General features: G+C 44.2%; 1 protein-coding gene across 18 annotated transcripts in view; it reads right to left on the bottom strand.

The window, feature by feature from the left end:
- mbnl2 (muscleblind-like splicing regulator 2) overlaps positions 1–17553 on the bottom strand; it is a 60068-nt gene that overhangs the window by 33696 nt on the left and 8819 nt on the right. For all 18 annotated transcript variants that reach the window (XM_078165568.1, XM_033615575.2, XM_078165569.1 and 15 more), the window contains exon 2: positions 14924–15807. In XM_078165568.1, the coding sequence (XP_078021694.1) occupies positions 14924–15097 (174 nt within the window). In that variant the 5' untranslated portion in view covers positions 15098–15807. The remainder of the gene's footprint in view (positions 1–14923; positions 15808–17553) is intronic.

Here is a 17553-nt window from a genome sequence, read left to right as displayed (position 1 = left end):
CCAAATGTGTGTTTTTTTGCAATATTCGGCTGAAAATATTCGGTTACCGAATATTCGGTGCATCCCTAGTAAGCGGTCCCGTACGGTCTCTGTAAGGAGGCATGTTGGGGCTGTGAATGGGTCAGAAAACACAGGACTTTCCCACAGAGACCAGTGTTTTGGACTGTGTGAACTTTGAGTAATTTTAGGGTACAACGTCACCATGTTTCTTTTCTAAACCTAACCTGTGTAACTTTACTTGCCAAAACCTAACCTGCGTTGATTTCCTGTTTTGCCGTTCTGGCCCAGTGTACAAGCTTAGACTAACTGAATGTAGGGCTGAGCAATACAGCCAGAAAAAAAATGTTTATATCAGTCTATATCAATAATTACTACAATAAATATCAATCATATTTTTTAAGTTTAAAAGAAATATGAAGGAGATCACGGCGAGACGAGACGAGACAAGAGGACACATGGCAGAGAAGTCTCTCAAGAAAACATCATCATAATATGGCAATAGTTTGGATTCAAAGTCAATAAAAGAGATGTCCTAACAAACACAATGTTTCTAAAATACCTGTAGCTTCGAAGTACATAAGAAGTGCATATTTAATGGATTCAGTGTGGGCAGAGAACTCCAGTGTTTAGCAATGCAATACAACAGTCGGACATTTACTTCCTGTTGGGGCACTGTGTCATTATGTAGGGGAGCGCCTGCAGAGTCAAGTGTGAAACCTTAGAATTTATTATACCGGTCTAGTCAGGTGTTTGGCTTAACATCAAACCAGTCTGAACATTACTACACCTGCCCAACCCTCGTAAGAACAAGTCATTTAAATGTAAAACTGTAGAGGTAACCCTGCTCCAAAATGCCTTTCAGCTCTGATTATATAGTGATCAGGTATATTTGACCTGGCTCGTCAACTACAGTGCAATTACTGATAATAATATGAGGGAATAAAAGAAAATCCCCACAGTGCAAAGGACAGGGACCAGGTAATTTAGAAACAATAGCCACACACATACATGTGTAAGACTGTGTTGCCTCAGCAGTAATTAAGTGCCTTTGTTTCACCAGCTGTAATCCCACAGATGGAGGGGTAGTACTGCTGCTGACGCGCCTGAGATTACCCAAGGAGAGAGGGAGGAGGAGCGCTATGAGGAGACACACACATACAGTTGGAGAGGGGGATAAAGGTGACATAAAAATGTTTGTAAGGGTAACACTCCCAGCTCCACCTCACATATGTAATAAATGCTGTCTGTGTCTACACCTAAGTATCTTACACAGCTGAATCTGGGTTTAACTGACACCGCTTTAACATTTCGTCAGTCTTTCCCTTGGCTCACATTGTTTCCTTGGGAGTCATTGTGGTGACGTCTTGGAATAGCTGCAGAGTGTTTTGTGCATCAGCTAGCGCAAGCTAGTGTCGGCACTGCAGCTGGTGAGTAGTTAGCTGCAGCTCGGTCGGCTCTACAACATGTGAAAGCTGTTTTTCTGTCCCCAAAGTGATAATTAGAAATGTGCATTTCACACTGAGGCCGTGATGTTAGCACTGGTGCTGAATACGTGGCTGACTGCATGTGAAAGAAAGATGTTAGAAGGAGATGTATTCTTCTTTGCAGCAGCCTCAATCAAAAGACACTGAAAAGTTCACTGCAATCAATTGAAAGGACACTTCTTTATTAAGCTCCAAGGTGATGTTCTGCACAAGTGTACCTAAATTGTTGCAGAGTATAGACTATAATTCTCTAAACTGTCATTTACAGAACACTTTAGGTGGGCTATGAACAGGTTTTTCTTTATCTGTCACACTGGTTGATGGGTTTCTATAATGGGAGCTTTCATGTCGTCGACGAGTATAAAACAGCCACGGGCAATTTAAAAGTAGATTATCTGCATTCAAGAGGTGGCTGCAATTACAGTGCCACACACGCTGGATGTGCGTCTGCCACTGTTTTTACTGGTTTTTGGGGAGGTGATGGTCAAAGCGTGGCTGCGGTTGTGCCGCTGCGAAGCACCTGCAAAGTCCAGGTCCCTGCTGCTAATCCAGCTGGAGGCTGGAGCCCTGCTTCAGTTAATCTGATCATCTGTGACCTGCTGAGACATGAAACCCACCCTACAGAGCTCCTCTAATCTGCACACACACACACACACACACACACACACACACACACACACTCACACTCACACTCACACAGACATGCATCCATGTAAACATACACAGGCACACAGCTATGTAGGTGACAGGTACTCACATAAATCATACCAGTATGTGCTCACTCACACATTCGGCACATCTGAAGTGAAGCAACACTCTGCCACGGATACACACTTCTACAAACACACACCCACAAGAAAGGCTCAGCTATGACAATGCCACCTCTCAGTCTGTTATGATAGGTGAGTCACAGCTAAAAGACTGAGGCATTAGCCTGCTTTTGACAAGCTGTCATTTCCCTATGCTGAGAAGACAGAACTCGTCAGCTCTGTGCCGATATGACAGCAGTCCTAAAGCCGTCTGGAGCTTCAACTAGCCATGCTCGTGGAAGATTTCATAGAAATAGGTTACATGATGTTGATGCCCTACTTCGGGAAGAACTGTGCCACAGCCCCGAGAGGAAACAGCAGTAGGCCTTATTTTAATTTCCTAATTTTACATTTGTTAACAGATACCTCGATTTCAATCAGTCCCCAGCGATCAAAGCTGCCACTTCTCTGCGGCGCTCCAAGAATAACACAAACCCACTACAAATGCTAATGAGGGAAATTAAACAAACAATGTGAGAATTAAAAAAAAAGCCTACATCTTCTTTCCTCACTGACACTATCGACCGCGTGTCAGAGCTTGTTGAGGAGTTGTGTAAATCCATAAAACAGATAAAGGAGGATAATGAGATGGAAGGGAGAGAGCAGATCTATTCATCAAAGCCTCTTTCTAACACACTCAGCAGATAGAGGCAGAAATGTTGTATGGCTGCTTACTCTCCAGTTTGGAGATTAAAGCTTTGGTTGCTGACAAAAAAAAGTTGAGAGGTGTAGGTTCATAATTCAAAGTACAGAGAAACTGGAGAGCCCGGTTACTCAAGTGGATTTAGAAGCACACTATCTCATCTCGTCTTTGATCATATTTGGGATATAGCGCCTCACGGTTATTCATAGTCCTGTGCTGCCTTTGTCACTAAAGTACTAAAACATAACTCAATTTTTTAAACCAGATTTAGCAAAATAATAAATGGGAAACCACAAATGCACACGTCTTGTGCGATTTAATGGTTGCTATATGAATCCAAACGGGGGTAAGGTGCAGCATCGCTTGGATCGGCATGTTGTTTGTTGGCTGTGATGATGAGGCCTTTGAGGATGCTCTCTCCCCTGGGCTGCGGAGACACTAAACCCACATGGAAATGATGAAAACAGTCCTCATAAGGTTGAGAACACTCAGGTAGAGAGAATGAATGAGTGTTTAGACTTGGTTAAAGTAATAAGTGCCCTTTGGTCCAAGACTTGAGATCAATAAACCAGGGTACAGTGACTCAAACAGTGTTTGAGCTGCAGGCGGGGTGTGTTTTATCTAAAAATCACCGGATGCAGGTAAACATATCGATCTCACTATTCACCCATGTCATCACCCTGCTCTTTTTGCTGTTTTCTCTAAGGTGAGCTTTGGCTGTGTGGGGTGAATGAGTCAAAAGGAGAGTCAGAGCTTGTGAAACACCAACAGAACAGGACCACAGAGCAGATTTCGGAGGCTGTTTCTTTTGGTCTAAAGGAAGCAGGAATAAATTGCTACCAGTACAGTGAGTGCAATTATTAAACCTCTTTCTATCATGGATGTTTTAATGGTTTGCAACAAGCGATTGTGGTGCCAATTTAAACCCCCCACTGGTCCCATCTCTCTCCCTCCTTCATTCCCTCACCCACCATGGGTTCGCCCTACTCTGTGACGGTGCGCGCTGCCAATTAGTGTCTCCCACCTGTCGCCGCGGGTCACTGGTGCAGGCATCTGCTGGGTGTGAAATTGGCCATCTCACTTTCGTCCATGAACTTTGCATGCCCCCCCTCCGTCTACCCAATCACACACACACACAAGCACAGATATACTGCCATGACCTAAGGTTGACCTTTATGGTATGGCCACCCTGTGTGGTCAGGCCAAGGGAGAAGGGTGTGATACAAATAATACGTCTAGCTTGGACCGGGTATTACTGTAAAACCATCCCGACTAGAATAGTACATTACCATGCATGTTTTGAGATATCCAAAGATATTCAAAAAGCTTTGACATCTTGTGTTCTTATTCTTGTATTGTACTGTTATCGTACAATACATGGACATGACCGCCATTGTTTGCTGATCGCGATATCACCTGTTGTGTTTACATGTCGCCAATGTGATGCTTGAACAAACAGCAGGGTTTTCCCCAAGCATTATAAAACACAGAGGTAGCAGTTATCCCTTTGTTTTCTCTCTACCTCTGAAAAGTAAGACACCATTTCAACGCTGACACGGTGAAGCTCACCGGTAGCCTGCAGCTGCACTTTGGAGTGGAAGATGCCAAAGAGCAATTCGTTTGTTGGTTTACCCTCCAATAACTTCATCCTCCACTCCGTAAATCCACCAGCAAACTTCCTGCCTCTCAGGACATCCATCCCGGGTAGCCGACTGCAGCACACCAGCTGGATCATGGAGGTAACTGTAGTGTTTATGGAGCTTTGCTAAGCGTGTCTTTACGTCTCTAGCGGCATTGCTTGGTTGATTCTCGTAGGCCACGTTTCGTCTTAAGTGTCAAACAGAGAAATTTTGGGCTACCTCTGTACTTTCTTGTATATAGTGCTGGGTGTTATTTACTTTTTAATCATATGCTGAATACTTTTTTCCGATTCCAATGTCTGAATGTTCCAAAAAATTAAAAGTACTTGGACTGTTATGCTGTTACCATGATATCAGTGGCATGTAATGGTCTCAAAATGAAAATAATATCATTTACTGCAATTGTTGCTGGGACAACACACTGCACTGATCCAACTTTTTCAGTCCCAATACCAATACCGATACCTGGGCTTTGAGTATCTGTCGATACGAGTATGGATCAGATCTGGCCAACACTGATACTAATTCTGATACTAGTGATAGGAATGATGTCCACAACTACAATTTATGTTTTAACAAAAGACACCAAGTTTTATTGTTGTGGGAATTTATACTGAGCTCATCCAAACAACAGAGACATCAATAAATCACCATTTAAGAACCGGTATTGTCTGAATTAGTGTGTATCGGTGTAGAAACATTCACAACCATACCCAGCTCTGCCTCTAACTAGACAGCTGTAAGCCTTTCATTCACTAAACAAGAGTCATTTACACCAACTCCAAGACTTTCATCCAGGCGAGCTCTATCAGATTACCCCAATTTGGAGCAGCGACGCTCCAGCCTATTAAGCCTGACGTTTCTGAGGAAAGTTAAGATTGGCCTTGAATAAATTGTGTACTGTAACCTCACGGCACCGACTGCAACTGCAGCATTGTTTTGGGGTAATCAGCCCATTTTCAGACACCTACATTATTTCATCACTCTGATTCAATCCTTATCCTCGATCTAATGAGTTAATGATTGCCTCTTCATTATGTGTACGGTGAGGGTGCAAATTAGAATTTAAAGTGTGCAGGAAGAAAGCAGCAGCTTTTTAAGTGCTAGTTTTGAGATGGTGGTCTCCTTGTAGCTCATCTGCAGCACAGCATAAGGGAGCGTTTCACAAGAAATTACAGCAGGACCCGCTTTTACCACGGAGTCCATCACTGCCACCCGTCAACCTGAATAGGATATGAGTCAGAACAAGAGCACTTCGACAGTAGGAGGAGGGAATGAGTTCGCAGAGGGCACACTCCATTGTCACATAAGCAAGCATTTTTTACAAGGCAGGCTCGTGTCAATCACTGTCGCTGCAGTTCATACTCCTCACTTTATTAAGTTATTGTGATACTGACATTGCGACATATCGGCTTAGATATTTCCTGCACTGACACATCCTTACATGGGATTGGGATGTCATGCTAAGGCTGCTTTACAAGAGCCTGTTTGACACAGACTAATAGTCACTTCGACAAAAAAGAAAAAAAAAAGTGGAGAGAACCCATTCTGGTGTAGGGCCCCTAAAGATTGCATTTCTGTTGCCTCATTAGACGGAGCCAATTAAGAAGATCTCTGTCTCATTATAAAGGCTGGCCCCTGGGAGACAGCTGGGCCTGTCTGTCTTGCTGTTTGTAGCTCCCTAGGTGTGTGTGTGTGTGTGTGTGTGTGTGAGAGCTAGGGGCGGCTGGGTGGGGAATTGTGGAGTATCTTGAGCTCTGCCTTTGTAAGTTTGTCCATTTTATAATCAGAGGAGAATTAAAAGAAGCCTAGCGGGAGCAGTCAACACATTTCCTGAGCAACGATTAATTTCAATGTTTAATACGGGCCACAGAAAACGCCATATGCTTCTGTATACCGGCAACACGGGGAACATGCTGCAGCGAGCAGTAGGCATCTCTGGCCTTTCCAGGAAACAACACAAAGCAGGAGCTATTGATTTCCCAAGCATGATATACATTTTGAAATGGAATTATGCATGCAAGGCAGAGCAAAGCAGACAAATAAATGCTACTGTGTGTGGATGTTAGATTAGGACAACCTGAGTCTGTCTCTGATGAGTGATGATGAAACTACGCATCAATAATTAATGAGACCGATACGAAAGGTCAAGCCTGCAGCGCGCCTCCTGCCTGCCTCGCCATAGATCTGCCTCTTGCTTCACTGCAGAGGTGCTCGCAACAGCAACAACTACTGCAGCAGTAAGGGAGTTTGAGTCCAGCTGGCTTTCAACAAATCTGAGGATGGCATTGATTCTGCAGCACTGATTTAAGTTTTTACTGCGAGAGAAAAAAAAAAAAAAAAGATTGCAGAGATTCTAGTACTTTGTCAGCACTGTGGGCAGCAGAGAGATGGAAAAGGAGGATGACTCAGAGAGAGTGGGTGAATTGAGACCAGGTGAGACACTGGTGCAGCAGATGGGCAGATTTTCACTGCTCAGTCGCTCCATCATGTTGCAGGCAGCTCACTGGGTGACGAACACCTACTATTCAATCTGACATACATTTTCTGTTTTATACAGAAGACATAATGGAGTTCAAGTTCGGAAGTAGAGCTCCATTATATGATATAACAGAGGCTGCGTATTAGCAGAGTGGTGTGGAGAGCAGGCAGATATAGTCCTACTATAGGATTGCTGTAGAAGCCTGAATACAAAGGACGGATATTCTGTAACGTGCGTACAGTAGTAGTAGTACTGACGAACACATAAATGCTTAATGTTGCTCTTTTTCTGGTGTCTGAAATATCCTCGCTTGATATTAGACACAAACCTTCAAATGTATCACAGTCCGTTCTTATTTTTAGTTTCGCTGCCCACGCTAAAAGGTAAAAGTGTACACCAAAAATTCCTGTTGCCAGAGGACCAGATTTGCTACCAAAACTGAGTGTAAACACTGTAAACCAGCAGCACCAACAGAACACACGGGTTCCAAAAACAAGAAATATATAACTGATTTTGTGAAGTCACGTCAGGGACCTGGGCGCAGATCCGAGTACTTGACCCCAAAGTCCAATTTGTGAACGTCAAATGTATGAACACTGTGTACCGTACCCAAGGATGGTACACTGATCCATGCCTGAGTCCACTTAAAAAAGTGGTCTTGTGCACAATACAGATCGATCATAGACAATATTAATACACCCAAAAAGAATATACGGCACTACTGCATTATGATCATTTCCTGTAATGTCTGAACATTCTGCGAATACTTGTGTCTGCAGTCCAGTTCTGCAGCTGACCCAGAGGGAGACAGTGAAATGCCGAGATCACAGCTGACTCCATCTCTCTGTCTCAAACACACACACAAATACACTGACACACAGATGTGGGTCAGAGCAGTGGCCCAATTAAAATGCCAACATGTACCCTACTATATTGACTTCTCTGATCAACAGTAGCACAGCGAAACACTCACAGCGAAACACTCAAAGTCTGCATTAATAACCTTGTAAATATTTATCCCTTTTAAAATCTAAGAAGTTAAACAACTTGACAAAACTAACGTGAAAATGCTGCGTCCCAAGTGGACGGAAAATAAAAGGAGGAAAACAGTGGGATCATGGAAGAAAAGGTGGATCTAGACTTGTTAGTTTCAACAGGATTAAGACTTTGAACTTGATGAAAACTGGGAAGAAATAAAAAAAATATGGACTGTGGAAGTGTGAAAAAGAAAAAATTGGAACCACAACTCTTCTCTTATTGGTATCGAACATTTCCAGGACTGACTGACTAACTAACTGGACACGGGTCATGGGACTTCCTCCACCCTCCCTCTTATCTCTTCCTATCTTTGGAACCTTTTCGGATCAGCTAAACCAGGGCTGTGGGGTGTAGGGGGTGAAATCACACGGATCAAATGAAATTTGGCATGGTTTGCACAGGGAAGACAGCGAGTGTGCGTGCACGGTGTCTGTGTACGGGGAGGCCAGTTTAAGGAACGGCAGCGGCGAGGGTCTCCTAGGGGCCCATCAAAGCATGCCGCGGCCGCTGCAGCCCCACGTTACGCTCAAGTCAGTGCCTCATTGTGTCTGTGTGAATGACCCTGGGGGAACACCGGCTCCCGCTGCGCCGCATGCATTCCCCTCCACATGTTTGCTCTGCCCAGGGTGTAGCCCAGTTCGAGAGGATTACGCTGAGGAATGCAGCCAAGCCCATCTTTTAAAACAAGAGAGGAGAGGGGGGCTGTGGGCATAAAGTTCATGTTCACTGAGGCTTCGTAAAGATCCCAAAAAATGCAAATGCAATAAGCCCAGAGGGAGGAAGTCACAGTTAAATCAGAGAAATCTATCTCTTAGGTAACCTTTAGCATTTAAGTTTCACTGTCTGCTTTCTATGTGGACTATGGAGTAACAGATTAACTCAAGCTTGCCCGCACTTTCCTGCTGAATCATGTTTGAAAATTGGTTTAAAAATGTTGTTCTGGCTCCCCACACTAACTAGCCAAATATCAAGACTTTCCCTTTTTGCCATGTTCCCTCGCTTCTTAATTTACAGGCGTCAGCCATCCCACGCCCCCAAAAAACACTCTCTTCTGAAGCAAAGTCCGGATTAAGATGTTCTTACAAAGTGAGGTAAACCAGGGCACCTAACCCCCAGGGGGGACTGCTGCGAGTCTGTGACACCAATAAGAAAACACCCCAAATGCCTCAAAGTAGCTTCTATTGTTTCTCCTGCTCGGCCACTTTCTTTTTTGACAGCCACAACTTGACGAAACGTGATAGCGCCAGGATGCACCGGACGATCCCCCACCTCCCAGACTAATGGAGCTCAGTCAGGCGTGTAGGTCACCTGGTAAAATCTGAGTGGTACAAAAAGAAAACGTGGGGGAGAAACACTGAATGGACCATGTTATTAGATATCTGATCTGCTGTATGAAGAATGGCACTGACGTACAGACAACCCAAAAACATATTACTGCCGGCCACGACTTTTCTGCAGTATGGAAAAACAGTTATCTAAACGACAGTCTCTCCATCGGTTGCTTATTTTTGCTTTCTTTAAACCTGCCTACATGTGTCACATCATATTCATGCAACGACAAGCACTCAAAAACAAAAACTGAGACGAACACTCTGGACATGAGCAGTCTTTAACTGCAGAGGGAGGAAATATAACCCAGTCAGCACGGCCTAGAGACAACTGGAAAAGCAGAGCATCAACAAAACAGCCACAGTCAGAGGCGCAGCCCATGTGACATCATCACATGACTGGTGTGACTGCATTTACCCCATTAACGTAGGTATTCTCGCTCATTTCCTATACAGCCCCCCCCCCCCCTCCTCCTCCGCTCATCCCCACTGCTAATAGGTCATGGTTTCCATTGGTCACAGAGCAACAAGTATCAAAGAGTTTAAAGAGGAAATAGCTTTGACCACGACACATCATTTGTGATACTACTGGAGACGCACTTTCTGCCTATATTGATTAGCTATCAGCATCTGCAGTGAATGATGTTAAAGTAAAGTCTTCAGCCCCAAAAACAAATATTTCAATCTCTCTCAATTGAATTAAACAACTACAATCTTTATTTAAACCCCATGATGTGCCTGATAGCCACTAAACCTGCCTGCATGTTTATTTTGCATGTAATTTTCCTAATTCAAAGGATAAAGAGGAGACAAACCTCAAATGTATGGGACAGCCACAAAATAAGCATACCACCACAACTGGACTAGACTGGACTAGACATGAATGACACCAGGTAAACTATATCATGCCAACTGACCAAATGTGAATAGTTGGACAGGGATGAAGTGGCTCGTCCTATTTTGAGAGATGACAAATGTAGCATGGAGAGACTACTTCTAAAGCCCACGGTGTAGAGTAGGAGGACAGGAAATAATCCCCCCAGACATGACACCATAGAAGTGCTGAGAGCAGCGCAGCAGAGTCAGGACGCTACGAGCTTTATGATCGAGAAAGCAGGAGCAGACGTGACTCCTCGCTGTCCTTTGTCCCATGCAAATTGCACCAACAGAAAATGCAAAACCAGGTATTTAGGTCGCTGTAATCTTGGCATGTCGGGGAACTTATCTAAGGGGTCACCATTGTGTGACTTCACTGCCTGATCAGAAATCTGAACGGCCTGTTTGTTCTCCAGGTCTCATCGATAAGGACGGATGTACCCAGCAAAAATATGAGGAACTTACCTCTTCTGTATTTCTTGCCACAAGCAATGACTGTACCACTCTGACTAGCCCTGCTGCATTGTGTTGAAAATTACTTACACCTATGAGAAGCTGATGATTGCTTGGCAGATGACGAGCTTTACAGTCGGAGACGCCTATAATTTTACATGATATCATTGAAAATATATTTATTTTAATATAAGTAAGCATAGGCCTAAAAAATCTAAATAAACCTTGATACAGAGATAAGAATCAAATTATTTTATTTTGGCAATGGGCTGCAAATTTGAGGTTTGGCAACAGCGGGGTTCAACAGGAAGGAGCCATTACCACCCCAGGAATCTTTTTTTCTTTCCCAACCCTGAAAACAACCAGAAGAGTCCAATTCTCCACTGACTTGGCATGCCTGCCTACTGCTGCCTGACAAGTGCAACAACAGCGTTACACCTCCTACTCCAACTCCTCTCCTGAGCAGTACCTTTCACGTGTTTATGAAAAGGACCCTTCTGATCATTGGCCAAGTCACGCCTGGCAGCACACAACCCTGGCATGATAACCCTATCAGATGAGAAGACCCAGGAAGACGATACGGGCGTAATGGGGTGGAAATCGGCCTGCCGTGGAGCGAAACACATTTCCTAATGCATAATAAAGCATTCATTCTCTCAGCTGTCACGAGGAAAGTCTTTGTGGGAGAGGGGGCGAGTTGGAGTTAAAAGTACAGAGAATCCTGTATTCTCCGTTTGTCACTGGGTTATATGGTGAGAAGAAGGAGAGAGTGTGAGAGAGAACAAGTGGCTGCAATTAGAGTCACATCTCTCCATACATTTAACAAGTTCGCTGTAGGCTTTTAGCTGATGGGCTTACCCAGAGCAGCCGACAATGACAGTGCAGTTCCTAGATCAATACACAGTAAGCAGTGGAGGGGTCACAGCCATGAAGCCCAAACAGTCGATGTACAAATATTCCTTCGTATCCATGATGCTGTTGTGTGATACACTGGATGTTAGAACAAAAAAGAGCTGTTTGAGAGCCATATTCTCAAAAGCCTCAACATCCCATGATGCTTGCATTAAGGCAGACTGCTAAATTGGGTGCCTAGCTTAACAAGCCAATGCAGGAACTACTATGCACTACGGTTGTGAGTGAAGTAGCACTTCTAGGTTTTAAAAGAGTGTGTTGCTTGCCACTACACGGCACAGCCCACCAGGCAAGCCTTCTCAACAAGGACCTGAAGGAGGTATCATCAGCCAGCAGTAGTTGGACTGTGTTGCTCAACAGATGATGCTGACAACTGCAGCTGATTCTCAGGAGGCTAGCTTCTTTTCAAATCCTTCAAAGGATGAAGTGACAGACAAGGAAGAGGAGCCGTCACCCACGATGGTCAAGCATCCTTTGTAAGATGCTGCTAGGCCTGCTACGATACCTACTTTTGTTGGACGATACATTGTCCCAGAATGAATTGCAAGTGCAATCTTTCAATATTCAATATTCAGACAACGGAATTGGGAAGTATTTAACTTTTTTTTTTTTTTTAAGTAATACATACAAGAAAGTAAAGAAGAAAAAAACATATCGCCTATATAGGAGTAGCCCAAAATTCAAATTTGAGATTTTAAAGGAAATTTCGCCCACAAAAACAAAAACTTGTGGTGCTTCTTGCAGCCAACAGATAGTCTAAGAGAAGCTCCGGGAAAACTGCAGTTACCTTTAAAAATTACAACCCGTGTGCTGCAGTCGGCTCCCGGGAACAGAAAGCCTTCGAGCCTGGCAGTTTTCCGGTGGATTTATGGAGTGGAGGATTAAGTTGGAAGTTAAATCTAAAAATGCCAGACTTTTTGGCTCGTTAAGCTACAGACTATCAGGACTGCGCTTCTTCCTTTCCAAAAGTGCCGCTGCAGGCTACCAGTAAGCTACACTGTTTTATCTTTCTTTGGACAAGTAGGTCGGGTTAGAGGGGGAAAAAAGGGAGAATCACTGCACCCAAGTCTTATAATGGCCTGGAAAACCCTGCTGTTTATTTTGGCATCATGTTGTGGACAAATCAAGGTCAGCAAAATAATTGAGGTCATGTCTATATATCGTATGACAAGTCATGATGTAATCATCGTGACAGGCCTATGGTGATTGGCCACATGTTTCTCAGTTGTCTGGGGACGTGTGTCCTTTGCGTAAGGTAGAGAGTGCTGCTGAGCATGAGTTAGAGTTAGACTTAGAGTTAGATAAAAACAATGAGGCAGACCTATAGCCTGCAAAATTTCTTTCTTAACGCAAGCATCAAGATTGCTGTTAATGATAGGAGTTCTGATATAGAGGCTTTTGTGCATAATTATGAAAGAGCAGGCCTCACAGAGAGAAGCCTAAGTCATGTTATTATAGAGAACAGGGGTTACTGGGTAAGTAGTTTTACAGCTGCCTCTGAGAGACATCTTGAGTGCTGACTACATGCACAGGCTTTTCCTTCAGATGATGCATGAATTGACAGTAGATTGCCTCAAAGCTGTTATCTGTACAGGAAATGTCATTTAGAACAGTCCAAATGAAAGGTGGCACCACTATGAGGTTGAGTGCTCCGGTCATTTAGTTTCCTCAGTCAGGGATGACTGGTCGGAGTTTTCAAGGCGCAGCAAAATCATGTCATGTGCGGAGGAGCCATGTCAGGCTGTCCCCTGCGTGGTGCAACAACAAATCGATCCCGATTGGAGTCAGCTGTTTGCTCGTTAAACCATAACGGCGAAACAGCTCGCAAAACCTGGCAGCTGGGAAGGAATGTCACTCAGTGGCTGGCTGCGAGCAATAACTCAAGGAGCCTTACCATGAGCAAAGTCTACGCCAGGAATACAGCTGATAGCACCATGAACGCAGCTTGTTTTCATAGTGTTGCATAAATAATTGCCCATGAGCAACTTGGAATGAAGAGTTTTACACACTGCAAAGATCTTCATGGATTTTAAGTACAAAAAAAATGAAAGTGTGGAAAGCTCACCATGTGTTTCAGGAGCAAAAGGGTCGCAATTTTCAGATATAGAAAAATGTACCGCAACAGAATTAAGAACAGCTCCGGCAGTGGTGTGAATCTAGTCTCTCTGTTTTGTCAGCGACCTAGTCCAACCTTGAAAACTGTGAAACGCGCTCTACACACACTGCACTTGCTGTATATGTAAAATGCAGCTACAGTTAATACTCCAACAACAACAAAAAAAAAAAACTCACAGTTTCAGTGTTCTGCTCTAGTTTCTTTGGCTATTTATCACTGTCACTGCTTTTTTTCCACACAGCTAGAAAATAATAGGTTGCTCTTGGATGCAGACATTTTGTTTGCAGCATGTGGGGGCTTGAGCAAAGCGACCTTGTTATAATTGGGGAGACTTTCAAAGTGTCTGTTGTTAAACTTATTTAAGATAATTTACAACATTTAATTGGGCAAAATGTGCAAAAATAAGTGTATTGCACATAATAAATATAACAGCTACATGATATGTGGGAAGAAGGGTCAATAAATAAACAACAGGCCTCTTGTAGATTTCTGTAGCAACCACATGTAGTCAATTAAAACAATTTTATCCATTTAAAATAGAGATTCTGGAGATTCTGACAACTTGGACGATGCTATACCGAAATCTCTTCTTGGATCCGTGAGAACCAAACATTACAAAACACCCCGGCTGTTTATGTTGGTTGTTGGTTGTGTGTGACAGCTGACATGCACCCAGGAATAGAAGCCCTGGAATGACTTAAGGCGATCAGATGTTCGCCCACATCTACAGATGATGGACAGGGTGCGGTAACATTAGATGAACTTACTGTATAAAAAACCAAAGACACACACGCGTACACACACACACCTGTGGTGACAGTGAACATGACAACAGACCTCTCTGGCCTTTAGCTTCATAGGTCAGACTGCTCTGCTAACTGCAGCGCAGCATGGAGGCCTGACACACATGCTAATTTGAGCAGACAACCAACACCCACCGACCATTAGGGACCACAAAGCTTTATGTCACAAGCTATACTGGTGCTGCAGAGATGCAATCCCATTGTTCATATTTGCTTTATATCGTTTGAAAGTTTCATGAGGTTGTGTACAGCGAGGTAAATTACAGAGTAGAAGACGAAGATGAAGTAAAATTCATAAAATCCCAACAGCAGTTACCTACTGTGTTTAAAACTTCTTACCTTTAACGAGTCAAAACAGGCAATCACCCTCCCGTTTTCCACCTGGCAGCTTTTGGGTGGGTGGGCAAATTTGCATTCCTCATCGCTGCGTGAACAAGTCCCTCTCTGAAACTGCCGGCACACTTCCAGGGTCAGCCATTTTGTGTCCCGTATCGAGGCAATGTTTAGAGCCATGTCAGCGGCGCTGGCTGTGGAGCTGTGGTGGAGTGGAGCCACTTGGTTTGAGGAGGAGGCTATCCTCTGAGGAGGCGTTTCAGAGTGTTCCAGTAAAAAAAAAATAAAAAATAAAACAACTAAAAGTGATGGAACATGCAGCTATAAATGATCTGCTTCAGGTCAGCGGATGAGGTTTGTCCTTGCGGACAGGAAAGTGGAGGTAATGGACTGGCAATGTCTCTGTGACCGGAGCATGGGACTGCGCTTCTGTTGTGGAGTTTGTCAGTCACACTGCTAATTGTTCATCAATCAGTAAGTCTCAGGTGCGAACCTCTGACTGGGCAGAGGGGGCATGCTCAGAGACAAGCTCTACTGGTTGTACCGATGTCCCCAAAAATGACCTATGTATGAGTGATGATATCTGTGCAAAGGTTGGATGTTAGGGAGCAACGAAGGTGCTATTTTGAGGTGCGATGGCACAGTTTAGAACACAAAGTTTGTGGCTTTCTCTCTCGAAGCTTTGGCACCTTGGCCAGCGGTGCAGTAGCTCCACCGCTTCACTTGGGGTTTCTCCACACTCAGCACAGGTAAGGACAAAGAGAAAGGTCGGGGGTGTTTGTGGCGGCTGTCCTGTCACGACTGCAGAGGGGAAAATCTGGAGCTCTTCAGAAACACCCGGGGATCTTCAAGTAAGGATGTCGTTTCACAAGGCACTTTCTGTCAGCGATCTGGAGAAGAGAAAGAAACAGAGTGAGGAAACGGTTTGCTAAATATGATTGGCAACTATTCAGCAGGGGTTAACAGCGTTTGTTTATGCATGTAAATCTGAAATGGCGTGCATGCTGCCCCAGAGGTATGCTCGCTCTGAGGTTATTCAGCAGCCACTTGAGTTTAAGTCCGACAATCACTGCTGTGTGCCATTGTGCGAGGTGACTACAAGCCCACTGGCTCTCCAACATATTGCACACAAAGCGGTGAATGGCAAAAACCTCTGTGCTATGAGACAGTGGACAAGAGCATCGAGTCAGAGCAGAGATAGAAAAAGGCCCCAGGGTCCAACCCGCCCTGTAGAGCCTTGCACGGCGGGATGGTGCAGCCAATAGAAAACCGCGCAGCGCAGCACTATTCCGGGCAGCCGTCCAGCAGCCACAGAGGGACCGAGACAGATGCATATGCCAGTGCCAGACACGATTATGACGCTGCCCAGTGTCCCGCAATATTCACTGGTCTCCCACCGTCCAAATTAGATACCAGCTCATTGACAGTGGCCTGTCAATTTACATTCATAGCAGGGAATTTGTGTATATTGCTCGCTGCCTGATCCTGTAAAGATGCTTGTCTCTGTGTCTGTTTGTTGTCTGGGGTCGTCTAGGGGGACAATTGGTGGAGCAACAATATGAGGAAGTGACCTTTAGCTTGAGTGCACGAAATCCATTACTAAGCTACTGCGCAAGGAGCTCTTTTCTTGGCACATCTGGAAATGTTTTTCTGCTAACTGGGGGTGGGAAAAGAGGGTTGAGGACACCAGACTGAGGGAGGAGAAGGGGTTGTAAAAACATACAGCTCTGGTTAAAAGATCCCCTCTTTTACTAACATAGAAACGTGTCCACAGAGAACAGCGGCAGGAGCAAACACCAAGACTATGTCAAATACTGGGAGAACAATATCTTAAACAACCTCTAAAGGAATATGACAAGCCTCACTTGGTCTTAATGAAGGCAAGTTGGGACTTGTGCTCAAACCATCTACGCAACCGTTGAGGGAAGAAGCAGTTCCCAAAAAGCAGTTCCCTTCAGAGGTACAAACTCTTACAGAGCTGTCACACAGGTGTAGCTAGGTTTGGGTTCGGCACAGTATTTTTGTCCTGCTGTCCTTTAGATTTAAAAATCATTCTGCATCTTGGTCTAAAACTTGGTCTCTCTAATTGGAGAATTCTGAATTCTGTTTGTAGTTTTGTTTGAAGTCTGAAATATCAAAGGGAGGAACTCAAAAAGACCATAAAGACAAGACCATATATCCTCGTTTATGAATAAGAGATCATCCAGACTTTACTTGATTGCGGGATGCTTACCCTTGAAAGCACCCACCAACACTACACAGCTCCAAGTCTATGAATCCAGACCATTGTCTACCTAATCATATTGTCCCACTTTAGTGCTGATCATGTGAAATAAGATGAGAAGCTTCCTCGCCCGATCACACTGACGCCCAGGCTCCACTTTCCAAGGCAGGATTTAATTTCACACCATCTCCCCAGGGAGAGAGCCAATCGCTGCAGAAGAGAAAGTCAGGTAAGAATCATGTCAGATCTGACCTTTAACAATTAATCCCATCTTATTTTTAGAAACCCGAAGAGGTGTGTGATCAAGCTAACCTACTTTGTCAGAATGTGTGAAGGGACGCTGGCACCATTTCATTTGGCCTCAAATGATGGAGGAAGTTGTGATAAAACGGTTAAGGGACACGGCCGTTGG

This window comes from Epinephelus lanceolatus, chromosome 24, assembly GCF_041903045.1.
Source record: "Epinephelus lanceolatus isolate andai-2023 chromosome 24, ASM4190304v1, whole genome shotgun sequence".
Lineage (NCBI taxonomy): Eukaryota > Metazoa > Chordata > Actinopteri > Perciformes > Serranidae > Epinephelus > Epinephelus lanceolatus.
Note: the sequence above shows the minus strand (reverse complement) of the source record. Positions and strands in the feature narration are given on the sequence as shown.